This window comes from Cupressus sempervirens, chromosome 8 (assembly GCF_028749045.1).
Source record: "Cupressus sempervirens isolate cs-2001-9-10 chromosome 8, ASM2874904v1, whole genome shotgun sequence".
NCBI lineage: Eukaryota > Viridiplantae > Streptophyta > Pinopsida > Cupressales > Cupressaceae > Cupressus > Cupressus sempervirens.
The window spans coordinates 428,809,955-428,826,411 of NC_143125.1; the positions used below are offsets into that span (position 1 = coordinate 428,809,955).

The 16,457-nt window shown below is 39.3% G+C and overlaps 2 protein-coding genes across 6 annotated transcripts in view; both read right to left on the reverse strand.

Annotated features, from left to right (window-relative positions):
• The window catches only part of LOC149543066 (uncharacterized), a 233,030-nt gene that overhangs the window by 12,357 nt on the left and 204,216 nt on the right, over window positions 1-16,457 (reverse strand). The gene's annotated exons all lie outside the window — the stretch shown is intronic.
• Window positions 535-16,375, reverse strand: LOC149543067 (uncharacterized). The gene is made up of 7 exons (XM_089796528.1): window positions 16,007-16,375; window positions 15,674-15,897; window positions 15,369-15,556; window positions 11,471-11,708; window positions 9,996-10,141; window positions 1,517-1,570; window positions 535-596 (listed from the first exon to the last, which is right to left on the reverse strand). Exons 1-7 carry the CDS (start codon window positions 16,232-16,234, stop codon window positions 535-537), a joined length of 1,140 nt encoding a protein of 379 aa, XP_089652654.1. The 5' UTR covers window positions 16,235-16,375.

Below are 16,457 nucleotides of genomic sequence, written 5' to 3' on the forward strand. Positions count from 1 at the left end.
TTTCGCAGTTTCGCAGGTTGCAATTTGGGAGCCTTGCAAAATAGCTAAAGTTTCGCTATTACACAAGGTGCCTATATCCAACCGTGTGAAATGGCAAATACACACTCTGCTTGACCGACTTTGACCTTTCAGATTATAACATCTTTTACAAATGGCTTATAAAGTCTTGACACAACATGGACTGATTGATTCAAATAGATCACAAATGACCGAACACAATCAAATTGATTATTTTGTGACCTTTGACCTCCTGATTGTGCTTGTGCAATGGGTGCTCCTGCACCAATGTATAACCAAAAAATTAATTTTCTCGATTCTATGAACTCTCAAGATTTCACATATTATTAGTGGTGAACTTTAATGCTGGCTTCTACCAAAAGGGGCTGAACCCAAACCAGTCATCACCAAATAGGGGCCCTGGTTTAGGTCCATTCTAGAACAAGACCTTGGTTGAAATTGAGGTAATCAGAGAGAACCCACTGACACAGAAAACACCCAGAAGAAGTTTCTAACCAACCCTAAAACTTGATTACATCATGCAGCAAGCAGGAGAGGTGTTGGAACTGCTTGTGGTTCTACTGATCCAGTTGATGACACTGATGCAGAAAATTAAGACCAGTTAGACAAATTGTATTGACTTTCCACGTGCACTAGCACTAATATAAACCATTTTTATTTTTCTTTAAAATTTGACAAATCAAACTGAATTATTGACTGTCAACTTGTAGAGGAGAAAGGAACAGACCCTTACACTAACCATTTTTTATTTTTCTTGAACATTTCACAAATCAGACTGAATTATTGACTATCAACTTGCAGAGGAGAAAGGAACATACTTACAATCTTCCCCTCTCATTTTTAGCCCACTTTGCATTGATGAATCAAATGCACGATTCTAGCATATATCTTGGTTCTTTTGGCTCGCTCATTAACCCAAGACATCACCCGTGTTCAGGTATGTGTTATATCTTTGTTACCTATATATGATCCATCAACTTAACAATCTTAGACCAGATCACACAAGAAATTATATGCTCCTAGATAGGATCACAAGGGCATATGAATCCCCATTTTTCAAATTTCAATTGTCTTTATTCCAAGGCTGACAATCCTGGACATAACTCATACCTATCAACATGCATGGTAAAATGTTAAGATTTTGTAACAGGAAATGTATTGAAAGAAATTGTCCTTGGTCATTTAGCTTCAAGCAATCATTGCTGCTATCTTTTTTCTTTTTGATGAATAGTCCTTTTCAATTAATAAAATTTACTAAGATTACAATTCACAAAAAAGGGGCCGGGGGATACAGGATCACCCCGCAAATGAGTTCAAACGGCCGAAGCCGGTATAAACAACATGGCCTCAGCCAGAAACTATAAACTATTCATAAAAAAAAAATGCTTTTAACAACCTCAGGCTGCCAAAGCAGTACCAGCAGAGGGAGGAGGATCATCTTTATTAGGAAATCTCCACGCATCAGTGGGATTGTGAGGTGGATTGGGAACAGTCCAACCGTCAGCAGCATCAGCAAGGTCTGGGGTAGTCGCGGTCTCCGCATCCTTCTTGTCTGGCCATGCAGGAGAAATTGCCAAGGCCAGTCGAGGAAATTTGCCAGAGTGCACCCGTTTAGGGGGAGGAGCCGGAGACCGGCCAGAAGCCCGCCCAAGGGGGGGAGCCGGGGACCAGCCAGAACCAACACGTGGTGGGGAAGCGGAACGGCGCCTCCAACCGCCATGACCACCGCTGGGAGAGCGGTGGCGGGGACCCTGGGAGTGTGGCGTATGTGAATGGTGGCCAGAGGACTGGCGTCGGGAACGGCGACCGCGAGACGAGGAGGCATCGGTCGAGGCATCCAGAGGCACTTTGGCAATGGTGCAAGGAGCATTGCCCCAATGATTTAACAATTCCTGTAAGTGTGCAACCTCCAGGGCAACTTTATTAGCTTGCACCTGTATCTGCATAATGACATTGTTACAAATGCATGCCTTAGTGTACAAAGCAATTTTAACATCCAAAAAACTGTGAGTGAATAAAACTGCATTCCTATCTTTCCATAGAGAAAACAAAATTTTCATCCTGAAAGTATGCCAAATCTGGGAGAACTTCTAAGGAAATCTGGGGGAATCACCCAGCAGGATCATGTGCCATGAAAAAGGTTCAGGCCTAAAAGGCTTGAAAAAATCATGAATCCAGTGCCAATAATTCTGAGCACGCTTGCAAAACAAAAAAATATGCAAAAAGGACTCAAGTTGGCCACAAAAGGGGCATCTGGGATTAGGAACCCCAATGTGGTTGAGCCGAGGCCCCAGGGGAAGACCTTGGAAGGCAAGGCACCAAGCAAAGTGTGCAATCTTAGGTTCTATAATGGCACTCCAAATGGTGTCGAACCGTTTTCTCTATTGAGAAAGCGAAGAATGCAAATGCCACCGTTGATTAAGCGTGTCCACCATCGGAAGGTGGGGCGAAAGCCATCTGTATCCCATATTGGGCTTATAATTGGTAAATGGAGTGGCAGGAAACCACTTCCAATCATACCACCAAGGACGAACAGACTGAATCCCCACTTTATGAAGTAAGTGCACAGGGATGGACGACAACAGAAGGTCATAGGTCTGGCGATCGGCACGAACAAGGTGGTATTGAACTTGCATATCCTCCCATGACCTGAAATTCATGGTGACTCTTGAAAAAATGTCCTTGGTAGTGTGGATGCCACATTTAAAGAAACGCAGAGCACTGGCACCTTGAGTCTTGGCAAGAGGAGTACCCTGGAAGGCAAACAAGGGAGACCACCAAATGTTCTGTTGATTTAAGAACACCCCATTGCGAAACTCATCACCAGCCCAACGAAGCCAAGGTTTAACAGCTTCCCAGGCTTTCCAGATGCTCTTAATAAAAAAAGAGCCCTGTATGACCACTGGTTCACACATAGTGAGAAGGGTCTGAAAACCAATCCCCTTCCACGCCCGTCTGTTAGCAGGGAAGCCTGAAGAGATGCAATGCCTAACAAGAATTTTCTAGGCTTCATCTCCAGAAATAGCTCTGATAATCAATTTAGCACAGAGGGCAAGGCCCTGCTTCCGAGTGGAAAGCAGGCCGAGACCCCCAGATTCCCTCAGGAGACAACAGAAATCCCAAGCAACTCTGTGAAAACCATGATGGTCAGAACCAGAGGCCCAAAGAAAATCTCTGAGCAAACGTTCTAATTTGAGATAGGAAGCTTTGGAGGGAGCCCAACAAGAAGAATAATACACATGGGTGGCAGCCAAAATCTTAGAACAAATCTGGAATTTACTAGCAAGAGAAAGCGGCTTAGTGATCCAATAATCAAGCTTTTTGCTAATCTTTGTAAGCATAGCATTCCAAAGTTCCACAGGGGAAGCCTGGAAAGCAAAGGGAATGCCAAGAAAGCGGAAGATTTCTCCATGAGTAACCCATTTCCATTGGAATTGGCTGAACCAAGGTGGAGCTAGCAAAAAAGACTGTCGGTAGCAGAGCGTTTTATGCCATTGAATGGCATAGCTAGAGGCTTGACAAAAAGTGTCCAGACAATTTAAAGCATTTTTGATGTTTTCTTCATCTTCAAGAAGAGTAAGAAAAGAATCATCAGCAAAATGACCATTGACTAACTGGGAGGAAGAATCAGGCAAGGAAATGCCACGGACCAGTCCTGAAGACACAGAGTGAGCAAGTAAATAACCAAAACCTTCAGCAGCAAGGACATAAAGCGCTGGAGCTAGCGGACAACCTTGTCTGATGGAACGAAAAAGTCCAAAAGCTTTAGATTGCGAATTATTAGATTGCTGCTATCTTTGATCCCACTCTTTTACCAAGTATTTACTTTCTAATCCCAATAGTGAGTTCTGTACTTATTCATTTTGTTTTCAGTCATTTTTATAATCAGTAAATAGAAATGAAAAAATATATTTCTAAAAAAATCTTAAAAGGTACATCACAAAAATATTAAGTATCCAGAAACATTTTGGAAAGATTGGACTAATTTCCTCTATCCCTGTAAAACCACTCTATTTTTTGCGAAAATTCACATAACCCATCTTCCACATTTTGTCAAACAGTTCATGTACTTCTGAGAATGATAGATATTTCATGTGTAGGTTTGTGCTCAAGTTTTATGAAAAGTTTTTTGTCACACTGGCAGAACATTATATATTTGAAATAAAATATAAGTATTCATGCGACTGATGAAATAAATACAAAATAGAGATTTTCTCTCACCATTTATTTTATATAGGAAATCTATTACAGAAGTGGAGACATAAGAGGATTTTCTGACCTCTAAAAAGATATTGCCCACAACTGTTTCTAACAGCGAAACAAATGTTTCATTGAAGTTTTCTGATTTTACTGGAACTGGTAAGGTTCTCCAAATATTCTGTGCACTTGACTGAAGCAAATACAAGGCTGCACTACACAGAGGAAACCTCCACATCGTCACTTGCAGTCTGAACTAAAATTTAAATAAACTTATTGCAGCTAGCTGTTTCCAGTTCATGTCTCCTCGTAATCTGCCCTTTCACCCAATGATAGAAGTTTATATGGCATGTGTAGAGGTATATAAGTCACAAATAAAAGAAATGACCAAGGGAAACTTGCCCAGGAATCACTATACTCAGCACCACACACACTCAACTTCCTACTCTATGCATGCCAATACTCCAACTTCCACAAAAATGATGATTTGAGCTCCATTGGCCATATTATTCTGCTATCGTCCAAGGCAAGAGTCCCCAGTTTAATTGCCTAATAGAAGAGTTTCTTAGCTTCAGAAGGCCAATAATACAAACAAAACATAACTGTCCGATCAAATATATCAATCAACCCTTTATTGCATATAATCTCTGAATTAAAATTAAAATTTGAAATTTGTCTTCACAAGAAGACTTCAAAATCCTCTTCAAACTACAATTGTTGAGCCCGTGTGATAAATCTGAATGATCTATCTGTTGGCAATATGGTTAAGTCAGTTGAGTACCTAGTCGATTCAGTGCTGACATTTATGACAACATATATTTTGGTATTTCATTGTGAAATCAGAGACCAAAAATTGTCTAAGTATTAGACAGTTGTAGCAGCACAGAGATAGATTCTGTGAGTAAAGATGACTCAGTCAGAATTGACACACGTGCAGTTGAGGACAGATACTTAACATTGTCATGATGACATGTGCAAGTGTGCACATGTGTACGAACGGTATAGAATTAGTTACAAAAGATTTATTAGTACAGGAATTAACAGAGAAGGACAAAGCATGATAGTAAAATGATAAGTACGGCTTAAGGAATTATTTTGTTAACAAAATTATTACTAAACTATAATGGGACGACATCCTAGATGTTAACCCTAAGTTAATTTATCAAATGTGTGGAAACATCAAGGCCGACTAAACAGAGTTTGCTAAAAAGAAAGGTATAAGTAAAGATCACATCTTGCCCAGCTAACTGTGATACGAAATGATATGCGAACTAATGTGAAGAATGTATGTGATATGCGAGCCCTATATAATGCGAGATCTAGTGTATGATCAGAGGAATTGCGAAGTACAACAATGAGACAGTATTGTATGTATATCTATTCTTTTAGAGAAACTTAATTGTATATTGCATGTTTGGGTAGTGGGCTCATCTTGCATACATTGTAATTGTACTACCAATTCCTAACAGGGCCTAGTCCTCTAACAAAGACCAAGACACTATATGTAATTCATAGACTCCTAATTGGGTCAATATCTGTCATATCCCCTCTTTAGCTCTATCTAGCAATGACATGAGAGTTAGCCTATTATGGAGTTTCGTAGGTTGGCAGTGGTGATCAGGGACTCAGTCAGGGTTTTCATTGTCTGGATTTGATATTACAAGCAGTAGTAGATTAGTTGAGAGTAGTTCCTTAATTGTAGGAAGAGATTCCTACCTTTTCGGAGGTGGTGACATTTTTAGAGTTGAGGTTCTATGAAATCATCCCCTGGTCTTAGTTCTATGAGATTTGGGTGTGTTCCCTATTTTTTAGTACTATCCCTAGATTTGAGGGTGAGACTGCCAATTGGCCCAGGTTGTCCAGCATTAGTCATAGGCAGGTGACAAACTCAATTTCATGTTTTAGAGGTGTTTGGGTTGTTTCTTGGCTACTTGGAAAATATTTTAATATATTTAAATATTCTCCTAAGTTAACATTTTAATAATTTAAGTAAGGTTAAGTGTTTAGCCATTTTGGAGTAATAAGGAGTTTCCTGACTCCATTTGGATCGATTTGCCTATGTATGGTAGCTTGTTGGAAAGAGCTTAGCCTCTACTATTTAATTATCACTTGCCGGGACTTATTTGATGATTGGAGCTATTTGTCATTAATAAAGCAATGATTTCGTTCTATTTGGACACCTTTATCGGAGAAATAATGTTATATGATAAAGTTCAAATGAAATCCACTTTAGAGTTCTTTTAGGGTTCTATTTGCCTTGGAGAGGGAATATAAGGAGATGGTAACCTAAAGGTGAGTATCTTTTATCATTTTGTCAACCTATTTTGGATGCCATTACTCTGGAAGAGCATTCCTCACCTAGGACGGAAACCCTAGTGCTGAGAGCAGATTTGTTGGGAAGTAGCCCTCAACAAGATCAGATTCGAAGGTTCTTACACATACAGTTTGATAAAGGCAAAGGATCGATTTCTAGTATTGTAGTCACACTTTGCAAGCAATGGATTTTTAGGGAAGGCGACCATTTTGGTTCAGCCTGGCGTTTTGTTATAGTAGCTCACGTGAAGAATTCTGGGGTGTTTATTTGCAGCAGATTGGATTTGATTTATTGCAGTAGCTTGGGCTTTATCATTTGAACTTGTTTGGTTGTAGTTGGTTCCCATCTTCAGCTGGCAACAACCTTGTTTGAAGTACATCTGTATTGGTACTATTCTGAAATAAATCAGACTCTACTGGTACGATTTTAGAATCATTTCCAAATTAGTATGTATTGCTGCATATGATTTCTATCACTTCTATTTTATTAGTTACTATTATTTATTCATTTTAATACCTTTATTTTGAAAAATGCAAAAAGAAACAACATTCTTTTGTAACTTTGTCTAGCTCTATAAGATCAAAGAAAAATCTACACGAAAATATAATTTATATAATCAAACATTATTATAGCAGCAGTAGAGCAAATATCCATTTGGGATATTTCAATCATATTAGAGCATTGAACCTACCAGCAAGTTGGGTTAGTTGCAAGTCAATACCATGGCTAGAATTAAAAATGGATGCTCCAAGGTTTCATCTCCGTCAATAGGTACAAGTAAGATGCCTCCTGCTAAGGCTTTCAATGATGCAATAATTAGCAATTACCATCAATATCATTCTCTTCCTAAGGAGATACAAGACATGTTTGCATTCACACAATTTATGGGTTTACCAATTGCCGAGGATGATTTCGTATCCAAAAGTTCATATCAGTAGCAAGGAACGAAAGAAGAATTGAAGGATAGAAAAGAAAGTATTGGGAGAGAAGATACGTCAATAAGGGAAACAAGGACCAACAATAACCAGCAAGAGGAATTCCCAGATGAAGATCTTGATGGGGTATCAAAAGAGGATATTGAAGAGAGCCCTACTCTTCAATGGGAGTCCACATCCTTTTTTTATGGATTTACACATGTCCATAAGCTTGTTTTGGAGAGCCAACTGAAGGTTGGTAAAGAAAAGGTCATTGCAGCCTTGTCACATTTTGATAGTTCCCACAAGTTAGTAGAGAGCTACATTTGGAAGGTCCAACTTGAGAGAAGACATAAATGTAAACAAGAGGCTTCATCAATCTCTGATTTGCATGTGCTTAAGACAGTCGTAGAGGCAATGAAGAATAATTACTTAAAACTCCTTTTAGATAGAGATCATCTTCTTGACCTTGATGTTATTTACTTTATTGCTTTGAGGGGGAAAGAAGAGGAGATTGATCAGCTTATTTCAGAACTTTTAAAGGTTAGAGAAACTTTGGGAAATTCTCAAGTAGCTCTCCTCATGGTAGAAAATCAGATTGAAGAACTGAGTAGGGAGTTGAGTTTAATCCATGCTTTACCTACAAAATCAGAAAATCAGTGGGAGGAACATTGTGTGGAGTTGAGTCTACTACATTCTACTTCAGCTCAATCAGAAAACCTGGCTCTTGCAACAACCCATTCAGATAGACAACATATTCATGAGGTAATACCAGTAGTTCCATTAATATTGAGGATATACAAGATGATTCCAAAGAAGGCATAAAGGAGGATTCCAAAATTCTGAGTTTGGATAGTAGCAATTTTACTTTCTCATGAGTTTGTTGCCTATAGTCTTGAAGAAGTTGATGACATACATTCAGTCATTTTTGATAATCCCTTTTTCAAGAGTGCTGATTTGATTTTAGATAACTCACTCTTTGAATTGGATGATGAGGAGGCTCTTAATCTTGATGACACAAATGTATGAGGAGCTCAATCTTGGAGTATGATTGTGAAGTTGAGCATACACTTGGTGGGCCAGCCACTCGAGTTGTCCCTTATGGGCATGGATGACACATATACTTTTGTTAAGAGGTGGCCTCATGGTTTCCTTAATGGGGCAGAAATAACCTTGAGGATTAGTGACTATCCTAGTGGGGATCTTATGACTCATCCAAGCTTTTCACTGTCTACATTAGGTTTTCAACAGTATGGGAGTATTGGGAGGTGCCCTTATAGTTTAGCGATTGAGTGGGGAGTGTTTGTGTAATGACCTTGCTCAAATCTGATCTCAAAATGCCGATAAAAGTTCAAGAAAACACTTTGCATACAAGGGTCATATGACTAATATAAAATTTCAGTTTGCTTTATGGCTCTTTCCTTCACTTAGCATCAATAAGAATGCTTGCAAGTAGACTCTGAATTGACTAAACAAAGACCTAACATGAATGTGCAACTAATTTTGGCAATATTCAATGCATATATATAATCTGAGCATGAGAAATGAACACCTACAGCCAATTGGCATTTTTACAAACAGTTGGTATGCAAACTAACTAGCTGATAAATAATGATATTAAATTGCTCAAATGACACCAGCAACTATTATCTCCTTAATTGCAATGAAATTTCTAATACAATGCTCATGAAATATGGCCAAGACTCTTGGCATTTACATAGATTACAAAAATGATAATGTTGGTATAATGTACACCTACAGCTGAAACTGGTAACACCCAAAAATGCAATGCTAACAAAGGAACCTGATTGTAGATGGCTGTAATAATTTTCTGTTCTGCTTTTTCACTTGTCTTTTTTTGGATCTGCTTTTTTGGACTTGCTTTTTCTGGCTGCTTTTTCGGACTGCTTTTTCGGGCTGCTTTTTCGGATTTGCTTTTTTGGACTGCTTTTTAAAAATCAAACCCTCGGGTAGTCTGAGTATACAAATTAAGCTCAACTTGAAATGGCTGAATACCACTTCCAAAGTGCAACCCTTCAGAAGGTCTTTCACTTCTTCAGTTATGCAATCTCTTGAGAGGTATCGTTCTCAAAGATTATGCTAAATATTTGCAGACCTGGATGGTGCCGCAAATGCTCAGAGAATGGTAGTAGAATCATCAATTCCCGTCTGTCCAAATGAGAGGCCAAGCCCTCTATTTATTTACTTTTCTAAGAAGTTACTAAGGACTTCTAGAAGCATCCATTATAAAATCCCATTATAATGCAGTTTTATAATAAAATAACTTGAAAAAATAAAAAGTGCAATCTCAACTTAAAATTATAACGTGTAGGCCGCGTATAAAAAGTAATGATAAAATAATATCTCCAAGAGCATAATAAGCCATCCAATCCTCAAATAAATGCCAAAATGACTCTCTCATCACAATCACCAGTCTATGAGAGTTCATGATAGACTGATCTGGCACGCAAAATGATGTCAACCAAAACGGGGACATCATAGTTCGCCCTTTTTGAAATTGCTTGTCCCCAAGCAATGGCCGAACAACAAACCAGTCACTCCACTTGAATCCCAAATGTAGTCATGAACTATACTGCTGTCAATCAACGTAAGCTCCTGCAACAACCTCTGAAGTGTAACCAAGAGGAATCCATGAATGAATCGTGAATCACTGTGCAACTTAACTCCAAATCCGCTACTGCCACAGTCAAGAACCCACGAAGCACAAACTCTCGAAATATCAGACCCCAAGTAGAGTAGATCATCCAAACTGTCAACATAATAAACACCATCCACACAACCCACCGTGTTATGCGGAATGCACACTCCAACTCCGCTACAATGGTGACCACTCCCACATGAAACTGCACCAAATACAGAGAATCCACACACTATACATCTACTGCAGTTAACACAACTCTGCAAATCACCGGCCACTGTCTCATAACCATAACACCCATGCACTGCTAATGGTGAATAGTCATTACACAGTAGATAGCAAAAACAAGAGCCCAGACCAAACCTGTCTGCCATCAACTCCTCAACACATGGATCAAAAGCAAACCGATGAACATATCCTACAGTATAATGCCGCTAAAAAGAACCAATCCTAGTCAAAGACTCATCTTGCAAACGTGATACGACCAACTGTGACTGATCATCAACTAAGTCAAAGGATGATATAGCCAAGGGTGCAAAATCAACATCACTAGTCTCTGTGCCCTCCAAGTCAAACATACCACAATGCTCAGCTGCAGCGCCCAACTCAGTTGAACCTGCCTCTAGTGGAAACGAACTAAATATGCCAATACTAGTGTCGTGGACAGATATATCCTCATCTCCACTGCCTCTATCAACCTCGACCATGGACATCCTCGGATCAACAACATCACTAGTCTCTGTGCCCTCCAAGTCAAACATACCACAATGCTCAGCTACAGTGCCCAACTCAGCTAAACCTGCCTCCAGTGGAAACGAACTAAATATGCCAATACTAGTGTCATGGACAAATATATCCTCATCTCCACTGCCTCTATCAACCTCGACCATGGACATCCTCGGATCACCAGACACCACGGTCTATGACTGTACAAAATCTGGTAAAGACTAAAGTCGTTCTAACTCCATGGCCACCTCAGCCAAATGATAATGTGACTCCTCGAAAGCCAACTGTGTACTCTCAAGGAACTCAGAAGTCACCTTGAGCTGTTGAGTAAGCTCACTCACCTCATCTTCCTTGACCAATAATGCATCATATGCTGTACTGCCCCACTCTATAAGATAATCTCTGTCAGCTACCAACTACATATAATTCTATCTCAGAATCCGAATAGCCTCCCATAAAGAGTGGATCTCTATCAAGGAAAGATAACTGCCTCCTTGCTCATCACTAGTAGGAGAACCCCATTCGTAAACTGCTAACAACTGACGAGTAGCATCAAAATGCTCGTAAGCAATAGCAATGTCTTGCTCACTAACTCTTAGCTGACTAGGCACATGATTGTGCTGGTTGGTTGAACTCCTATACTCGACCCCTGGTACACTGTCCAAAGGATTAACCTCACAATAGCTATCATCTGTAATACTGCCATCCAATTTCCGCAGACCAACTACTGAACTCGTATCATCAAATGGAGTGACTGAAGCATCAACATAAACCTCTGTATCAAAGGAACCTGCTGAAGAGGCTAAGTCCTCAACACTGTTAACAACATCCTCCTCGGTGTCATCTGTAGTAATCAAATCCTGGGACTCTTCTATAAACTCTGTCATATTTGAGGGATCATCAACCCATTTCAACAAGAATGGTCGACTAGATACATGAATAATGCCCAACACAGGTGTGTAAAAACAAATTCCAGCATCAAACAAGCTGCTGGCATGGATGAGAACTACACCTGGTTAACTACTAATCAAGTCCATGATGGTGCAACAGATACTACTACCAAAGAATGATAGATATCTCCAATCAAAATGATCCCAAGTACTAAGATAAGGATCCCAACATCTAATCCATGAACAGAAACCAACTGGCAATTCAAGTAAACTTCTCACCTGAGTAATGTGAACAATACCAATTGACTTCACGCATCTGTCTACAATCTCTGAATCCAAAGTGTGAATGCTAGACATACTCATAACATCAACATGACCCGACTGTAAAAGGAAACTGAGTCCCTACTATACGCGCTAGCTCCCGAACTGAACTCACCTCAAGACAAAGATCGTCCACATGTCTCTCAAAATCCTAGAGAGCCAACTAAGTACATACCAAGGAATTCTGAGTATCCTCCAGCTCATGAGAAAGCCGGTCAACCTCCTCCTCCTTCAATGCATCTAAATAGATCCCTGCAAGATTAAGGATATGATCACAATCTGAAAGTAGGTATATGTAACTTACCTTCATTGCCTCCATGCCTTCCTTGATCTGCTGTAAGTCGTCACAAGAAGAACCTGCTGTGACTCCTTTCTGTCTCTCCTGCAGTTGAATCATCCAAATGTGATTCTCAATCAATCCATGCATCCTCTCATGATGAGATAAAGCCGCGACAATATCCTTGTCCCTTGTCTTCAGCTGGCTTGCCAAACCAAGTGAAGAGCTACTAGCCCCTATCTCATGTGAAGAAGCATCCAACTGTGCCTGATACTCATTTTCTGCAAAGTCTTGAATGCTCACTTTCTGATCAACTGTACTATCCTCAAACATGACAGTATCCTCAATTGCTATAACTTTATCCAGCCCAATTGTATTGGAATCACTATCTGTGTCAATCACGCAATCCGGTGTGCCTGTGATATCACCTTTTGATGCAATTGGCTCAACCTGCACAACATCTGTAACCCCTTCTGGTTGTGAAGATGATGCAGATAAACCATTACTTGAAGATGTGCTAATGTCTCCTTGTTTCGAATCCGCATGTCTATTAAACTCCTCATACAAGTTTCTGCCTGTCATAGGGAAGGTACGATCCTTAAGCCTATCAATCAAGCTCTTTAACCACGTACATGCCATAGGCGACAAATTCCTCTCTTTTGTCCAAACATACCATAAGTTGTCTGCCAAAAGTTTAGAAATTTCATCCTCCCCCTCAAACAAGATTGTGAACATGATGGAGGGCATAGATGCCAATACCCTGTTGGGATGAAACTCGTCCATAATATTCCAAAATGTATTAAACATCCTGCAAATGTCACCAATACAACCTATTGCCAGCATAATATTTTCAAATCTACACCTTGCAAATACTTCCAAGTAATCTTGCCCTCTTTGTGAAATAAGGGTCCCGAATGTTGTCCAACTTTTCGAAGCTTTTTACCATGGCATGAAGTACCTCTCTCATAATCTGATCGTCATAAGAATTAAGGCCAGCTATTATCCTCACGATTTCACTAACGCAAGAGAGAGCTGTAAGTCTTATTACCTCATCATGATGTCTCAATAATCGGGGCTTAACCAATGAACCAAATGCTCGAGATAAAGTTGCTTGCATAGCATCGGGTCTTGACTGATCAAACTTGCCTAAATAAGTTTCCAACTCCTCCAAAGTTCTTAGAAGTTCCTCTGTTCGCTGAAATGAACAATCTAATTTCTTCTTTACATTGTGCATTCTTTCTTCCAAATCCTTGTCTCCTGTTAAAGCCATACTGATAATTGAATTCAATCTGAAATAACCCAAATCAAGTTGACAGGAAACCACTCTGATACTACTGTAATGACCCTGCTCAAATCTGATCTCAAAATGCTGATAAAGGTTCAAGAGAACACTTTGCATACAAGGGTCAGATGACTGATATAAAATTTCAGTTTGCTTTATGGCTCTTTCCTTCACTTAGCATCAATAAGAATGCTTGCAAGTAGACTCTGAATTGACTAAACAATGACCTAACATGAATGTGCAACTAATTTTGGCAATATTCAATGCATATATATGATCTAAGCGTGAGAAATGAACACCTACAGTCAACTGACATTTTTACAAACAGTTGGTATGCAAACTAACTAGCTGATAAATAATGATATTGAATTGCTCAAATGACATCAACAACTATTATCTCCTTAATTGCAATGAAATTTCTAATACAATGCTCATGAAATATGGCCAAGACTCTTGGCATTTACATGGATTACAAAAATGATAATATTGGTATAATGCACACCTACAGCTAAAACTTGTAACACCCAAAAATGCAATGCTAACAAAGGAACCTGGTTGTAGATGGCTGTAATAATTTCCTGTTCAACTTTTTCACTTGTCTTCTTTTGGATTTGTTTTTTCGGACTTCTTTTTCGGATTTTCTTTTTCTGGTTGTTTTTTCGGGCCATAGTTGGAAAACTCGCCAAAGGAAAAAACTCGCCAAGCCCCCCAAAAGTTTAATCGGGAAAAATTCAGTGATTTAAAAAAAAACTCGGGAAAAATTCAGTGATTTAAAAAAAAAACTCGGGAAAAACTCAAGAACCTAAAAAACTACTGAAATTTAATTAAAAATACATTTATTTTGCAAAATTTAATGAGAAGATGCATCTAATAAGTTAATTAAAGACAATACAAAAGAAACAAACAGAATTTAGATATATATAAATGCACAGTGCATACAAAATTGCATTCTCATGCGGAATGCTCATGGTAGGAAGCAAAATAGTAAATAGTTTCAATCTGTCTAACTAGAAGTAAATACTAAAAATCTAAATACATCAATACAATGTCAATGACTCAATCACATCTTCCTCTTTCCACTTGCACTAGTAGAAAAGTGAGGGGGTTTAGTCCTAGAAGAAGTGCCCCGCACTGGGATAGGGCGTGAGCTGTGTGACTATGAACTCTGTGGCTGTGCCCCCTCGCTCGATGTCCATACTGACTGGCTCGGCGTCCTAGAAGAGGATGCATCTCCTCCTAATGGTAATGCCTGATCCTCGCCTGAATCATCCTCGTCCTCGTCCTCATCCTCAATGTCATCCATAGTGAACTGAAAATCAGTGTCAGCCCCCCCCTCCATGGCTTGCCTCTCCAAATCAGCGATCTCATCCGGTGCAAACAATGGACCTGGCTCCTATGCTGTACAACTAGAATAAGGATCTATCTCATCTAGATCAAGCGGACCAGGTAGTTCTAAGAGCTGTGCCTTTTTTATGCGCAACTTAAGATTATAGTGCACATAAACAAGGTCATTAAGTCGTTTTTGAGTCATTATGTTTCTTTTGTTTGTGTGGATGGACTCAAATAGGCTCCAATTGCGCTCACAATGGGATGAGCTACAAGGTTGGGATAGGACTCTGAGAGCAAATTTTCTTAAATTGGGGGTATTGCCACCCCAACTTGCCCACCAAGCATCTGCAAAACAAAATAAAAAATGTTATAAAGCAATAAAAAAAATAATCAAAAGCACAACTTATCAATTAGCAAAAGTTTTAAAGTTTGACGCTTTACCTGGTGCTTGAGTAAATCTTGCTCTCTTTGCTAGCATAGAGGAGAACAAAGGACCCCTCGATTCCACATAGATTTGTTGTTCGGTCACAATAAGGTCTCTCTCCTCTTCACTTGATATCATTCTCTCAATGCATTTAGAGAGACCTTCCATGACCTCTCCATTAGGATCTGAGTAGGAATCATCAGCCCTAAAACAAATAGAAAATGATATCAAGTCTTACTACACAACCTTAAAAAGTAAAGTAAAATAAAGTCTTAGTGAAATCCCAACTTCAAGGACAATCAATTATCATAATTCATAGTACCTGAATTTGGGATTGAGGAAGTAACCTGCTGCATGAATAGGTTGGTGGAGCATATTGTTCCACCTCCTATCAATTATTTCCCAAATGGGGTCAAATCTGAGACTATCCCCATGATAGTAACTTCTAACAGCCTCTTTTGCCCTATCCATGGCCTCATAAAGACCTCTCATTGGGGATTGCTGCCCATCACATATGCGCAAGACTAGAACCAAGGGCAGAGACAGCTACATTTGAAATTTGAAAAATACAAATTAGTTAATAACATAGTAAGTTATGAATTGATAATGAAACTTGAATAAACTAAATATATAATGTTTTGATTTTTGAAGTTACCTCCACAATCTCCTTAGCCTTTGCAAAAAAGCTATCATCAAAGACTATCCATGCCACGGCCTCTCTTTCGAGCTTCTTTGAGTAAGGTGAAGCAACCCAATCAGCACACACAAACATTTGCTTCAAAGCCAATATGTGTTCAATAATACTTTGCAACATCAAGAAGACCGTTGCAAACCTTGTCATAGTAGGTCTCATCAAATCTTTGCCTTTAGTGGCTTTTCTCATCTAACTGAGAACCCATGGGTGATTATAGATATATTTTGTGACTCGCCTAGCATCTTCCACAACTGGACTCACCCAATCAAACTTTCCTATGTCCTCCAAAAGAAGGTCAAGGACATGTGCTGCACAAGGTGACCAAAAAAGTGTGGGATGCCTCTCTTGGAGGATTCTACCTAAAAGATTAGCAAAAAATCAATAATCAGTAACAAACTTTCCGTATTTAGTA

Coding starts and splice junctions, on each gene's coding strand:
- LOC149543067 (XM_089796528.1), bottom strand. CDS start 16,234: ATGAGAAAAGCCACTAAAGGCAAAGATTTGATGAGACCTACTATGACA. Junction 15,898..16,006: donor AGGCTAAGGAGATTGTGGAG/GTAACTTCAAAA, acceptor TTTCAAATGTAG/CTGTCTCTGCCCTTGGTTCT. Junction 15,557..15,673: donor TTCCTCAATCCCAAATTCAG/GTACTATGAATT, acceptor TATTTGTTTTAG/GGCTGATGATTCCTACTCAG.